Source organism: Cinclus cinclus, chromosome 5 (assembly GCF_963662255.1).
Source record: "Cinclus cinclus chromosome 5, bCinCin1.1, whole genome shotgun sequence".
NCBI lineage: Eukaryota > Metazoa > Chordata > Aves > Passeriformes > Cinclidae > Cinclus > Cinclus cinclus.
Window position 1 is genome coordinate 60,966,909 of NC_085050.1, and position 15,962 is coordinate 60,982,870.

The 15,962-nt window shown below is 38.8% G+C and overlaps 1 protein-coding gene across 2 annotated transcripts in view; it reads left to right on the top strand.

Moving 5' to 3' along the window:
- Window positions 1-15,962, top strand: part of ARHGAP10 (Rho GTPase activating protein 10) — a 135,704-nt gene that overhangs the window by 104,972 nt on the left and 14,770 nt on the right. For both annotated transcript variants that reach the window (XM_062493070.1, XM_062493071.1), the window contains one exon: window positions 11,641-11,803. In XM_062493070.1, coding sequence (XP_062349054.1) covers window positions 11,641-11,803 — 163 coding nt within the window. The remainder of the gene's footprint in view (window positions 1-11,640; window positions 11,804-15,962) is intronic.

Genomic DNA, 15,962 nt, shown 5'->3' on the forward strand with positions numbered 1-15,962 from the left:
CCTAGTGTCAAGTAAACTGGACCTAATTGGGAACTCTGAGCTACTTTGATATGTGGCCTAGACCCAAAGTTCTTGCTTCAGCAAAATGCAGATTTGTCTGAGATTTACATTAGGACCATTTCTACAGTTTCTAGCTTTGTGAATGAGGATTTGGGATTTTTTGGTGGGTGTTTTTTTTGGTGTTTTTTTTTTTGTTTGTTTTTTGTTTTTCTGTTTGGTTTCTTTTGTCTGTGGAAATTGTTTTCTTCTTTCTCCATCATTATCTGAATGAATTTTAGAGTGAATAGCACAGCAATCCTGTGACTTATGCTCTCAGCTATGTACAAATGATTTTTCATTGTCTCTCTATGCAGAGAGGGAAAGACTGTTAGCTAGAACTGGGAGTTGTTTATCCTGCTCTTAACATGCCACTGGATATTTATTTTCCATTTGGGTAGTCAGTATATATCAGAGGAGATCTCTGTTTACATTTCTCCTAGAGGGCAATGAAAATCTAAAATTTTGTTCCCTTACAATTTTATTTAGATTTGTAGGTACCTTTCTTGTCTTGCAACAAATGCAATAGATTTGGAATTACTCTTGTTTGTTTCATTGTTTTTAATATTTTTTTTTCAGTGCCAGAGACTTAGATATTATTAAACAACTTTGCAGGGCTGTTAGAGCAATATGGGAAGAAAAGTCCTGTGTAAGGCAGGCAGTGTAATGCAGTCTCTCCAGGATGAGCAGAGAATCAGCACAAGTTACATAAGTCACACCTGGAGTCAAGAAAGGGGTCACGCGTAGCACTTGGTCCAACTACAGAACAACTTGTTTTCTAAACAAACCAGAATATAAATCTTAAACCACAGGGCCTCTGCTGATGCCTTAAATCTATTTGAATACCCTCTAGGGGCCAAAAGTTCTCCTTGGCACATACATGGACATAGCATATTAGTGTCAAAGGGGGGCTGCATTTTTTTATTTTTTGGGCATTTGTGTCCTATTCCCCCACTCTGGAATCATGTGGGCTGTTTGTGATAGCTTGCTGCTGCTGTAAACTAAATACTGTATTTGTAGTGATTTTAAACACAGATTCTTTTGCAGAATTCAAAAAGAAATAAAAATTAGAACTGCTACTTAACCCTTCAAAACTTTGTGCTAACTCATTGCCATTTGAAGTATTTAGGGAAGCATAGTTATGAATGGTACGTTAGTGTTGAATAGGAGTAGCTGGTCTTGATATTTTTGTGGGGATTGGAGTGAGACAGTGTCTTAATTTAGGTGATAAATTAATTTCCTTGAATTGCTGTGGCATTCAATTAAATTACTTTATCAGAGTAAAATGTGATACATGTAATTGCTACATAGCAATATTCCTTCTCCCTACTTCCCCCCCATCCCTTCCTACCCTAAACACGAGTAAAAATCATAAACTTCACTTGGAATTACTGTACATAAAACCTGGATGTTAGAGGAAGCCTTAGACTTACAATGAGACTGGTCTTCAGGGCTGAAACAGCCCAGAACTGCAAGGTTGCAGGTGCAAAACCTGGCCTTGAACTCTTTCTATTTCTGAATCTGCTGCTTGGAAGTGTTTCTGTAACCTGGCACATAGGGGAAATGGAAAGAAAAGAAGCTACACAGGCATATCAAAAAGCCATAAGGCCCTGCAACACTCACTCACAAAGCTATTGTTAACAGCTGAGCAGAACACAGCAATGCTGTCACAAAATAAGTGCACCAATGTTAGTCGTGAGGGGAAGATTAGGATGACTGCTGTTTGCCATGTGGAATTTCAGACCGTTTGTATTTCATCTTGCTGCAAGAGTAGTTCCTGCAATTCTGTGTGATTCATCACAGCTTTTCCCACCTGATGGCTCCAAGTAAGATGTGTGCTATACAAAGTTAAGTCCTTTTGAGCTACTGCCAGTGAAGGTAAAGCTTTTCCTTACGTAGTTGTGGGAAAGTATGTCTGCTTTCAGTTCTGCTTGGAGAGCTTTGAATCCATAGAAGGTACTTCTTTTTTTTTTTGGAGATACAGGATCATTTTGGTCCATACTTTGTATGCACAATATACATTGTCTGGCCATTTTATCATGTGAGTAATCTTTTCACTACAGTCTACTTGCTGCGTTGTTAGAAAAATTAAATTTGTGTCATGATGCAATAAACATCTCCTAATGTGTACATCTTGTTGAATGAGGTGTATCAGATCTTCATGGTTGGTATGAGAATTGCCTTAGTTTCACTGCCAGTGCTTGTCTGCTTTCAGTGTATGAAATCTAGAGGCTGTAGAAATGTTCAAAGTAAACACATCCACGTGTTCACACACATGCATACAACAGGAGTCAGGGGGCAGAGGAAGGGAACTTGAATAGACTTAAAACTAGAATCTGAATTGAAAGAAGGGACAACCAGTTCAGGAGAATGGGTCAGTCTTTCTTTGAGGCTAAACATTATTAAAAAGCTCTGATATCCTTTAATAATCCTTCATCTCTTTAATTCTCTACCTTCTGCACACAGACATGCAGGGGCAGATAATGCTGTAAGAAGGCCAATTTGGCATGCTAAAAGCCATTAATCCCAGGCATGGAAGTCACTGACATATCTTTGCTATATGCCAGCTGTGCCCTGGCCATCCTCTATTGGTAAAAGTAAATTCTCTCACCTGGCACACAAGAGTGTAAGTAGAACAAAACTCATAGATGTTCAGCTCTTCAGTCACCTTCCTGTGGATGAGGACATGCATTGCACTGAATTAAGGGTTTCCTCACATACTCTTGCTTCTCTTTACTGGTGACAAGGATACCACAGATCTTGAAGGGGAGAGCTGGTGAACTTTTTATATGGCTGATATGCAAGTTAGAAATTATTCCCCTTCTTGTTTTGCTCCCACTCCATCAGTGTTTTTCATTCGGTCAGAAAAAAATGTATTCGTGTTCGCCCGTTAGCTTCTGGATGTCTTCGTCCTATTTGCTCTACTTTTTCTCTCTGATTTTCTGTTTGCTTCTTTTGAAAGTTGCACTTAGTGCAAGGTGAATTACATTACTGTCACTTCTTTCCTTCCCAGCTGTTCTTGTGACTTGCTGAACCAACAGGGAGATGGAAGGTGTTCTTAGGGGAGATCAACAAACCTGTCATCTGGATGTTCAATTGAAACAACTGACAAAACTTCCCCTAAGGGCTTCTTATCTTGTTTTCAGTAGTTTCTTTAACAAGCCATAGGTATCCAACTCGATCCATTTTTCTACTGAAGTAACTGTTATGGCAAAAGGAGAGAGGTGAACAAAATGAGGAATGAGGCACAGCCAAGTGTCAGCAGTATAGTGAAATATTTCAGAGTGGCTTTCTTGTGAGAGACCCATCACATACACAATGTGGTAGCAGTTAGTCCTTGTCATTGGCCGGGTGGTGGAATTATTGGTGAGAAACTTTTTAAAGAAGTCATAGGAAGTGACTGCAAGTGAAGCAAGCTTAATAGCAAGAGAAAAGGAGACAACAGCATGATGTTATCTCTGTTTGACAGCTCTAGGGAAGAGTTTTTGGACACTTTACCTTTTGGGGGTGGAAGCACCCTTACAGACACATCTTCCAGCATATTGGTGTCTAAATTGCCAGACAAACACAAAAGGAAACATGGAAGAATATTTTCATAGACTTGGAGTTTTTGATGGTATTTAAGAAGTGTTTCTGACTTAGGGAACTTTTAGGCCTGGCGATTGTACCCCTTCTTGAATCTGCCCTGGTTTTTCACTCATTCTCATGGATTAGACTGGAGCTGTTTCCCTGTATGTTTCAATACAAGGCTGGAGCTTAGCTTAATGTTGCTTGGACTGCTGGAAACCCAAACTCAGTGCTACCAAAAAAACTGTGAAAGCAGTGGGACAGTCTATTTATTTTACTATTTGTCAGGATTTTTGGGAAGTTGCTTCTGTTCATTGTTGCATTGTTCATCCATGAAATTGGTTGGCATCTGGCCAGCCTGGTAAGGCTGGCGATCCTGTGTGGTTTCCTGCCAAGCCAGCTCTGGTAAAAATGAGTTCAGATACTGCTCTAGTTATCATGGTCTACACAAATCAGAAGAGAAACCCCTCTCCATGCTTGTATCTGATTTCTGTTGTTTCACAATTTAATTATGTGATATAATTAACTTCCCAACATTTTATCTGTGACTCTGTCTTGAACGTTTTTTCCAGCTTGAGGAATAAATTGGGATTCTTTACCCATTTTATTTTTAGCTTGCTCAGTGAAAGACTATGTGTCTTTTGGATTTTTTTAATGTCAAATAATCCAAGCAATATTTCTTCTGAGTTTTGAAAGATAACCTGCAGTAAGGGGAAAATTTATTGCAATAATTGCTTAATTTTTACAGGTTAATTGTTTAATGATACCAGATAAGTGCATATCTAGAAGGGTGCTTGTTTAAATTTGAACTTTGCATTTTAAAAGTAGGCAAGAAAACCAAAAAGGAGGAGGCCATGAAGGACAGGATGATGCTCCCCAAACTCCACTTGCCCCTGTGTAACTTGCAGATGAGCACTTTTCTCTCCCTTTTCCTAACCCCAGCTCAAACACTTTGTGGCCCTTTTGGCTACAACTCTTGAGTTGCATCATCCAGTCTTGAGGCAAATTCTGTCTAGAGCAGCTTCCTCCTTCTCCTGACATATCTGAACTATTATGGAGCTGGGAAAAACAACCCTTCTACAGGAAAGCTGCTTTGTGCTAACATACACATGCTGCTACATGCACATATTTGAAAAATATATCAAAGTTGATCTTTATCTAGGAGGAACTGTAGTTGGCTTGTGTTAATTATTTTGTCTGAGAGAAAAAAGTAGCTAGTACAGGGATCTGATTCTTGCTGCATGTGTTCTGTGACAGCACGAAACTGATGGGAATGTGGGTTGTCTGCTGTCCATTTGCTCTGCTGGCTTCAGGCTGGATGAGTCTATGATGTCTAAATTTATGAACTAACTGCAAGAGCAGGGCTGCCGTGTATAGGTTTGCTAAATACTGGGGTTATTAACTAGACAGATCTATTTTTCTGAGTATTTACAAGAATCTCAAAAAAGCTCAAAAATTGTTGAGGAGCAGTGAAATAACTCTCTTGTTTACTTTTAGCAATCACTATGGTTACTTTTTTAACCAAATAATAGGTCACTATTAGCTTTCAATCAAGCTTTCACCTTGATTTGGAAAGGTGTTTAAAAAGCATATTTTTTGTGGTCTGGAGGTAATAAACAATTGACCAGTTTTAGTGGCAGGCCAAATGGAAGCACACAGGTTTTAATTTACTGAGAAACAGATGACTTGGCTTCATTAACTCAGAAAACTTTAAAAAAATTTGAAGAAGTAGAATATCTGAGTTCACTTGGTGTTTGTTGTGATTTACCACAGGATGAGTGCTACTGTAAGCAGTGAATAAAGGGGGCAACCCTGCATCTAGAAAAGGCTGTTCTTGACTGCTGAGTCCTCTGATAACTATCACAGAAAACTTTTTCCAATGGAATTACTTCTAGCTTTCCAGAAATGGCTGAATCCTTTCCAGAGTAGTTGGTACATTGTTTCATGGGATCATTTGAAGATTTATGAACTGTGTGAGGAAACTTCAGTTATGTTTTTTGTGTCTGTTTTCTGTACATGCTGAAGATCTAACACTTGGAACTAAGTCCTTGCTTGCTCAAGGATATTTATGATACCAGTGTTTTTTCCCTATCTATGTTAAAATGAAAATACAGTGCATACCCACAAATTAACTTAAGAGCAAAGCTACTTTCTACTTTGTTGAACTTCCCTATTATTGTGGGAAGTTAGCTATTTATGGGGAGCGAATGTTTGTTGTCTCAGAGCGGGATGCAGCTGTGATGCTGGTGGGGGAGGATGGGTGGCTGCACAGCAGTGCAGCTGCTGCTTCCCCACCTCGTGATGCAGAAAATGGCAGACTTGAAGGTGGCAACAGGGATTTTGCAGCATCTTTAACCTGCTCTCCACAGTAATTGACCCCATCATCCCTTGACTATGACTCTGTGTCAAAATCGAGATGGATTTTTATCCTCTTATTTTACCATGATTTGCCTATGGAATGACCATTTAAAACATATATGGTGGTTCTGTTTGGTGTATTCTGTGTATCTCAACAGAAACAGTGGCATATTCTTCATTTACTCCAGAAAAAATCTCTTTCATGAACTGTTTTCATTCTCTTGTTACCCTTAAACTATAGACATTGGTTGTACTGTTGACATTAAAGATTAGTCTTGCTTTTAATATTAAAGCATGTAATTCATCAGTTAAGCTGAAGTTGGAAGAAGACTCAATTAAGCAAGTAACTGATAGTGTTAAGTCTGCTTTTCATGGTTCTTAATACAAATGTCTTTTTCTTATTTAGAATTCTTGGAGTAAAGTAAGGATCTGATTATTGACACTGCCAAAGTATTTCAGGGTTTTTTTTTCAACTTTAGATGCCAACAAAAAATATTCTTAGACTAGCCAGATGGAAAAAGGAGAAAAAAAAAAGCTGTGGGGAGACATGTCATGCTCAGTTAGGTAGAAACATAGTTCAGATTTCTGGTAAGGAGAGTATGAGAGCCTTTATCTGAAGCACCTCCAGATAAAAAGCAGAAGGAATTGAGGGTTTATGCATTTGCTAGGGGAAAGCTGGATATGAGGTAGGTCTTAGTCTGTGCTGGTTCTTTGGGGGTACCTGTGATTATGAGAGAGGGTGACATGAGACCTGGAAGGGTGAAAGGATATTTGGGTTAGAAACTGAGGGGTTAGTTGTACCAGCTAGACACACCAGTAAATTGTTAGGATCAGCCTAAGATGTTTATTATTTTCTAGATGGGGCTGGTCTGAACTATGAACAGCCATTGAGGCAGAGCAGAGGGTGTCTGTTGCAGAGGCACAGTGAAAGCTCAGAGGCTTGGATGAGTGTTGTGATTAGATCAGTGAAACAAGAAGATAATTTACATGACAGTTTAAAAGGATCCAAGCAGTCAAAAAATTTAAACAGTATGCAAAAGGTGATGAGAATGTGAAACAAGTCTTTAACTCTCTTGAGAGTAAAATTGGATCATACACCTATTTGCGTAGGATGGGGACACGAATTGTAGAAGCAGCTTGATGGCAGCTCTAGAAAGATGGCCAAGCTGAAGGCATTCAAATATGACGAAGGAAAGGTGAAGAGCTGATGGTTGGAATGTTGACAGAAATTTGTGAGATGTCATACAGACTTACTGCTTTTGTACTGAGAACCCTCGTGTCCTTCATCTGTTCAGGCACTCTTTGGCATCCAAAACTGAGTGTAATAGGAGAGAAAAAGGAGGGGGTTTGACATTTTTAGAAGGAGAAGGTGAAGGCACCAAGAACACCAGACTGTATGCTCAAAGAATAATATAAATGAGATTTACAGGCAATCACATCTTGCATGTTTTATTAGGTAAGAGGTTATTAGAATTCAGGTGGTGGGAAAGAAGACTAGGAAGCTTCTGGAGCTCCTGTTTGAAAGGACCTGTCAGTCCAATGTGGCAGTCAGCTTTTTCATAGGAGTGGGAGATCTGACAATGCTGCTCACTGGAGAACAATGCTGGAGATAAAGAGGAGTGAGAACAGAGAAACAGTAAGAAATACTAGACTATCAATATTAGGAGCCCCTGACTTCTGAGGTAAAAGGAAACCCATAAAGCTGATTCAGTTCCAGTAATGTCCTTAATACACAGTTTAAGAAATAAACCATGTCAAAATTTGAAAGGCAGGTCTCCAGCAGCTTAGGGTCTTCACTGATTCTACAAAGCAAGCTACAGGAAAAAGGCAGGGGGGTGGGGAAAGAGGAAATAGCTAGAAGTCCATGTATGTTACAAGTTTGGAAAAAGTGTCAAAAAGAATTGAGTTATGATAATCAATGTGTAATCAAGCAGAGATGTTCACAGGTAGGTCTGTTGAACAGTGCAAAGTCGCCTAAATTATCTGAGAAAAGGTCTCTGGTCGTGAGATTTTATAGCTTGGCAATGTTAATTTTTAAAACATCTTGTAGCTTGCTGAAGAAGTTTGAAGCAACTGGAGGAATGCTGATGGAGTAGTAGTATTTAGAAACGTAAATACAAATCTTTGACAATATATTTGCACTTGGGATGAAGTTAGGAGAATTGCAAATAATGACACGCAGTGGGAGTTGTGGTTGTGCGCTAAGCTGTACCCATTCAAACAAAGTAAACATGGTTGTATAGAGAAACAAATGTACAGATTTTAGAGGGAAAACGTAGCCCAGAATTACAGAAGGGAGCACATCCTTAGAAACGACTCTGCTAAGTCTGTTGGTCAGAGAGGCCAATCAGATCATATTATTAATTTCAATTTGTGGCAAAAACAAGTGTTGGCCCTGATGTACAAATGGGACTGATGAATAGGAGTAAGCAGTGGAATTAATGCTTAATGTTGTTCTGATGGAACCACAACAAAGCCCCATAGAATCGCATCTGATGTAGCCTCTTCAGGGAAAACTCTGGGAAATTGTAACAGCTTTATAAAACAGGTATGTGATTCCAAAGCTGCAAAATCCCTCCCAGTGAAAGATTTGGTGTTAACTTAGAGGAGATCATTGAAATACTGTCACAAAGCACAAAAACCTGATATGAGAGGTAATATAATAATTAGTAGTGCATATTACATGGGTCATGCCTGAAATAAGGCCTAACATAGTGAAGGTACATGCATTGATTGGCAAGCCTGTTAATTAGTAACCAATTGATTCTTCATTCCCTTTATCATCTACTGATGTTTTCAGGCAATGACTATTTGGAAGATGTAGTTTGACCCCAATGTGAGATAGGCATTAATCAAAAGCAGGTTATTAAGCTGAATGAAGAGATAATGAGACACAGCTCTGTGGCCTCTGCCATGTACAGGAGTTACTATAATTTCTGAAGTTAGCAGAACTTTTGGCACTGACATACAGGGCGAGATCTTTGTGCTTTTGGAATCATAGCAATGACCCCATATTTTGAAGACTTACATTTGGAGCATATAATGTTTTTAATCATGAAAATGTGCTAGGTGGTCATTAGTCAGCTGTATTTGCAGTTACACAGAATTCCTTTTCATGAATAAAAATATTATTTTACTTTACAAAGGAGTTACTTGAAGACATCAGAAATGTAAAGTGTATTTGAACATATTTTTAGAGGGTTTTTACTTAAATCCCATAGAATTTAGCAGTTTTCCTGTTTAAATACCTGATTTGTTTTTAGTGTTCAAAACCCAGTCTTAGTTTTGGAAGTTCAGTGCAGTAGAGACTGTGAGAAAACATTGGCTCAGGAAGGAAGAAGTAAAATTTGAGGAAAGGTTTAACATGCAGTTTAATTTAAGATAATGTCAAACATAATTGCCCATATACTACAGTCTCCAGTATTGACTCTGCTGTGCGTGACTGAAGTGTTCATTGTTTTGTTTTTTTAAACTTGGTGTTCTAAGAAACAATTCAACAGAATATCCTCTGCTTTCTGTAGGGACGTGCTGTGAGTTGGTCGTATTTGTAATATTAAAAACCAGATTAATATTCCTTTCAAATATGTTTTAGTAAAGCTAAGTGAATGGTTGAGGTAAATGTGACCTTCTAATATGGTATATATAGTTTGATAATCTACACTGTGCTACTACTACTGCCTTGAAAAGAAATTGAGATGGATTAAAAGGGCTTAAGTCTAGTTCTAAGGAATTTTTGAAGTAAGGCTGCAGTACTACTCTCTAATCTCTCAGATGTTTATCACTGTGACACATACATCTGCAAATGAGATGTAATTAATTAGTTTTTACCTGACACTCCTGTGATTCTCATGTTATGTAAATGTGAAGCAGCAGCACCATGGCCCTGGTGCAGTTGGGAGGTGTCAGGTGAGCAGGATTGGGCCACAGTGCAAGTGACTCACTTTGCCAGGTTAATGTTCTCCTCCTCAGAGCATATCACACTTTGGTACTACGGGCTAATTTAGATCCTTAAATTAGCAGCTGCTTGGGGAGAAATTTCCACATGATCACTTTTATCATTTCACTCTTTTTAGTTGTGTGTCATTTTACTCTCTAGGGAAGTTTGCTCTCTCAGAGCTGCTGAGAAGGGGTGAGGATGAGATGGCTGGGGAAGCAGCTGAGGGCTTTGCTAACTCTAAGGTATTGTAGCAGAAGGAATTGGGGCTGTGATAGAATTATAAGAAGGATTTTATCCAGCAAGGGTGGCTTTTCATTGTCCACGTTTTTTGTTGCAATGTTGCACTTTTTGTTAATTAAGAAAAAATCATAAATTAAAGCAGTCATTGCAACAGTAGCACTTAGCTTGATGGAGTAGAATTAAATTCAGTTTTTCCCTGAGCAGATACTAATTAATTTACAAATAGAAAGTAATGTTGTACAGGACTTCATCTTGTATATTACTGTATATGGGAGACATAACTTGTCAAGCCAGCACAATATTTGAACAGCTTTTGATAGTATTATTTTGATGCTCTTAGAACTTAATTGTTTGGGCTTTTTCCCCAAAAACGTTTGGCCCCAAAAGAGCAGAACATTTTTGCAAAGACTGTGGGAGCAGCAGTATCTAATCCACTCTAGACTTTTCTGGTGGTGTTGTTTAGCAGGCCTGTGGGTTGTGTTCATGTGTGCTGTTGGGAGTAGGATGGATGGAGGAAAGGATGTAGGGAGCCTTGTAAAGGGTGGCTGGAATTGATCCTTATTACTGTTAAATATTAATGTATTGAAAACAGCTACAGGCCCCATTTGAGACTGCTGGCTTAGCTGTGCTGGATACTTTAATGCTTGCAAACATCCTCATCTCATGCACCTCCTTTAGAATTTATGAAATGTACAGCTGATGTTTAAAAAATAAAGATTGAAAGGAAAAAGCTGTGTGGGTGAAGGTTAGCTTTTCAGTGAGGAACGTGCTGTTTGGCTGGATGTATCAGCATGGTTTGCAGTAACTTCTCTGACACATTGGTAATTATCTTATGGTCCTTGGGAGAGGAATTTTATTCCTTTAATGTTTTCCTAATCAGTCACATCTGAATATGTTGCCTCTCGAGTAATAGCCTAAGAGTAGCCTAGGAAAACAAATAGTAGACAAGAATACAGTGAGCTCTCTTAAAAGTAACACCATTAAAAAGGGGTAATGAAAGTAACATTCTTGGGTATTGTGTGTTTGTTAGAGATCTCTTGCTTATTCTGACCTTTCTAAATGTCATTGTTTCATGTTTGAGAAGACTGTGCTTATTGTGTTTGAGAGCACTCATTACTTCAACATGTGTTAAATTATCTTTGGAGACTGTGTTTTTAGGGAGATGTGCAAATGTGCATAGCCTAAACTATTTTCTTATTAGAAGTGCTGCCTCTGTCTGAAAATACCTTCCCAAAACTTAGCATTTCATTCACATAAAACACAACTGAAAAGGGACTGGGAATATGTTATATGTGAAGAAAGCCTGGCGAGAACAGTGGGGGAAATTGTGCAATGATACTTTTGGAGAAATCCTGGGACATTGCTTGTCCTCCAAAGTACCTGGTGGAGATGGGACAGTAAGGTTTCTTCTCTTACGTATTTCAGGACATTCTCTCCAAGGCAGATTATCTGGCTTTATGAGATAATTCCTTGAGTATCCTGACTTGAGCTCTCTTTTCTAGCTGACAGTCACAGCTCTCCCAGAGAAGACACCCCAACTGGGAGCATGGATTCTCTTTCTTCCCAGTCTCCAACACCTGCCCTCTCCAGCAGCCCCCCTGGGCTCTTGGATGAAAATCACCTTATCATGGACAGTGGAGATCTTGCAGGCTGGACAACAAACCTGTAAGTAACTGAGTATTAAGTAAGGATGTTTCCACTGGTATGACTGTGAAACACATTTCCCTTTTCAGTTTGGTGAGGAGTGATTTTTTGGAAATCGCATATAATTGTTTTCTTCTGCTACAAAAAGATGTGTGTGTATGTTGTGGTGGAGCTCAGAGCCTACTTGAATGCTTGTAGGAAAAAAATGTTCTTGTTCCATTGAAATCTACTTCATTTTCCTGTGACCTGTTATAACATTTTAAATGGTTTAATTTTTTAAATTTATTATTTAAGCAGGGAATATGTAAGTTATTCTCTGTATGATATATTACCCTAGTTTCATTTCAAGCAAACATTAAAGTACACTTAAATGCCATACTGTTAAGATTTTGGGCCCCACTTTGGGTTTGGATAAACACACTGCAATGAGTGTGTGCTCAGATGCTATTGTCTAAGAACATTACCATGTTTAATCTCTTAACAAATTAAATGCCTGGTTTCCAAGGGAAGTGCAGTCTCTCACTTTCAGTAGATGCTGTAAGTGTTCAGTTTTTGAGCATGACTTAAGTTTAGAAAAAATTGACATAGAAGTATTAGTCCTATCTTTCTCATATGTATTCAGGTTTGATACACAAAAAACTGACCATAACTTGTTTTTAAATCAGAGTTGAACTTGAATTGAATTCTCTGGTTTGCTATTCATTCAGACTTTAATCACTATCAAGACAAACTTTTCCAGCCTTTAGTGCCAAGAAGAGTGGAAGGAGCAGGTCTGGAGAAAAGATCTGTTACAAATATTTTCCATAATGGCATGCTGAATAGTCAGCTCTGGTGATGAAACAAGCATAAAATATATGTGTAGATGTATGTAAACCATGAGAATATGTAGATAGTCATAGAATAATTAATAATAATTAACTGCTGACTTGAGTGTTTATTAACTAGAACAATTTTTTTCTCTCATGTATTGAAAGAATTCCAGATTTATAGGTATTTTCCATAATTTTGTTTCTTCAGTAGAGGTATGAAGTTACTCTTCCCTTATCCTCTTGTACTATCTCCTAGAAGTGAGAAGAATTAGCAATAAATTCTGTTTACCAAAGAGAGGTGCATGTGTGCAAAGGATGCTGTAGTTGGTATATAACTAGATGTCAGTGAAAGCTGATTAAGGAACACAGGGTTAGCAGGACAGCTCAGATGTCACTTCAGAGAATAAAAGGAGGAGTGTTGGTTTTATCCAGAGAGTTTGGGAACTTCAGGTGTTTGAAGGAACATTGCAATTTTTTTTTTTAATTTGTTAATTTTCATCAAAAATTATACTGCACTGGTGTTTTGGAAACCTGACTTGATGTTGAAGGGTTGCGGTTTTCCACTCAGTTGGAAACAGTACTTGGAGTTCTCTTTGGAAGGGAAAAAAATAAAGGTGCATTGTATGTGCACTTAGATTATTTGTCAAAAGCAGTTTCTTTCTTCCACTCTCCTGTCTGTGAAGTCTGCCTAAGAGCTATCTCTGTAATAAGCCTGGGCAGTGACAGAGAGTAGGCTGTGAATGTTACAGTCTTTCTTTCCTCTGCTTTCTCACCTCAGATTGGCTTCTCTTCCCCTTCTAGTTTGGATGACTCAGAGGGCCCTGCCTTAACAAATAAAACCCAAACCAAAACACAGAGCAGCTCCACTGTAGTAATGGCAGAATGAAGCTCTGGTAGCTCTCTCAGCTCCAGGAAATGTAGCACTGGCTGCTGGTTGTAGACTATTCTCATAAGATAGTCCTTAGAGTTAAGTGAAGAACAGTCAGTCCTTTCTGTTTCTGCAGGATTTCAAAATGGTTTGTATTTTGAGCCAAACTGGGACAAAATCAATTCTTGAAGCCACGGTATCACTTCTCAAATGGTATTGCAGGTGTTCACTGAGCTGCAGCAAATGCCATCCTGACTCTAGGGGAGATGGAATTATAGCAGAGGATCCGGTTTCTCAAGTTTCTGCTGATGTTTATAACACATGGGTGTTGCTTGTTGGAGATCAATCACTCTGGAGTTATGCAGTCAACAAGGTGATGGTGACTTCTTTGTGGCACAAGAGTTGCTTGCAGCGTTTCGCAGGGGAGGGATGTTGCATTGTGGGTCAAGATATGTCAGATATTCCAAGAGCTGCTTTACACCAGTAGTTTGCTTTAAGCAGGAAGACGTGATGGGTAGCAAAAATACTTTTTGTGGTATTTTTTTCAAGAAAGAAGTTTGTTTTCTGCCAGAATGATAGCTGTTGTCACCATGATGTTTCCTGGCAGAGATTTTTGTGATGCATGCCCTTTCCATGTCCAACCTTCCAAAGCCAAAGAAGCTACAGCTTCCAGCATGGTGAGGTGAGCACCAAATGGAAGCAAATACACTTTCACCTCCTGATGGGCTCTAGGAGGGGCTTCATGACCAGAGTGGTGAACGAAGCTAAGAGAGTAAGGGCTATGCCACCAATCTCAAATATCTTCCAAAGCCCCGACTGCTCAATTGTCACGTCAGCATTTAAAGATGTGCTGTGCATACGGTGTAACTCGAAGGTGATGTTTCACATATGTGCCATTTTGAAGCCCCGTTAAGCTGTTGGTTTTCATGTCTGTAAGTGTGTGTCTGCCTGATGCTAGATTTTCCCTGAAAGATCTGTGTGGATCAGACATATGTCCTGCGTTGTCACGTGCTGCCGTAGGGGTGAGCAGGGACTTGGGTGATGCTTGGCAGGGGTGGTTCTCAGGGGAGACCTGAGTTTGCTGCTTTAAGATTATCACGCACCCTAAACTTTTCTTAACCTTTTTCCTGAAGTTATTTTTAACTTCACACTTCCATCTAGAGCCAAATGCTAAAAATAAGTATGTTTTATTTTTACATACACTCTGTGGTAGAATATATCTTTTTTTTTTTTTTCCCTGTCAATCACCAAGTCACAGACTAGTTTTTGTAGACACAGGATTCAAACTCCAAATAACCTAGGATGGGCAAATTACCACTTGTACTTGATGGAGTGCTGTGTCATAAAAGTGTACTTTTTGAAAATACCTTCTATCCAAGGATGCTTTGCACAAGGTGATCTCAAACATAAACTCGTAATTGTAGTTGTGAGCTGGGTAAAGGATTGCTCTCCACTACTATGGAGATTTTTTTCCCTTTAAGGTAGAGCAGCAATAGCGATTTCAGTTTAATGTTAACCATAGCATTTGCATTTTTCATTTCTTTCCTCTCTGATTTAAGTGTTCATACAGACTCTCTCCTACACAGTTTCTGGTTTTTCTATGGCATTTGCCCAAAAAGCAAGTAAATCTGCCACATCATTTCATCATGAGACTTCATAGCTTTTTGCTGGAAGATATGACCCTGACATTACTTTCAGTGCCTTCTAATTGGCACTAAAAAATCTGCACCCTAATCACTCAGATTTTTATTCCTGTGTATGAAACTCAAATTTTTAGTAGTTCAAAATGTGTAGTTTCCTAAGAGGAGTTCGGGATTTCAAATACTAAGAGGCTGGAAAGCCTTTCTAAGCTAGTCCCCAAACTGTTTTGATAATAGTGATGGTCTTGGGTTTGGAGATAGGGATTAGAAGGGGTTATGGGTAGCTCTTAAACTGCATTTGAACAGTGGAGCTATAGTGAATTTTTCCTTCTACCTGCAGTTGAAAGTTAGTGATAGAAAGTTTGAATTTCACACTGTTTTGCACATGCAGAAGAGAACAGTGATAGCTAAACTGGGTATACGCTTTGGTGTCTAGTAAATATACCTAAGCAAGTAAGGATGAAATGTAATTTAAACCTCCTGTAGTGGAGGAGATGGCATTGCCAAAGTTTCAGTATCAGATGTGGAATCATGTAATTAGATTTAAAAAGGGTGAGGGTAACTTTTTTTTTTTGCAGCTGTTGCAGTTTGATTATATAATTTACTAACAGAATCATTTATTGATGTGAGGCCTGTCCTATTCAGCCTTTCCAGAGTTCTGGCTGTAATGGCATCTCACCTCTGATGGATTAGTGCAGGTTTCCCTTATTGCAATGACTGATTTGTCAAAAGGTGGATTACAAGTCACATTCTGAAATACTGTGAGCTGCCTTATGTCTGTTTTCGCTTGACCTCAGAATGAACCAAAAAAGCTGAACACTTGGTATTCTCTGGACTTGCTATGTGGTGTAATTAATCTTTCT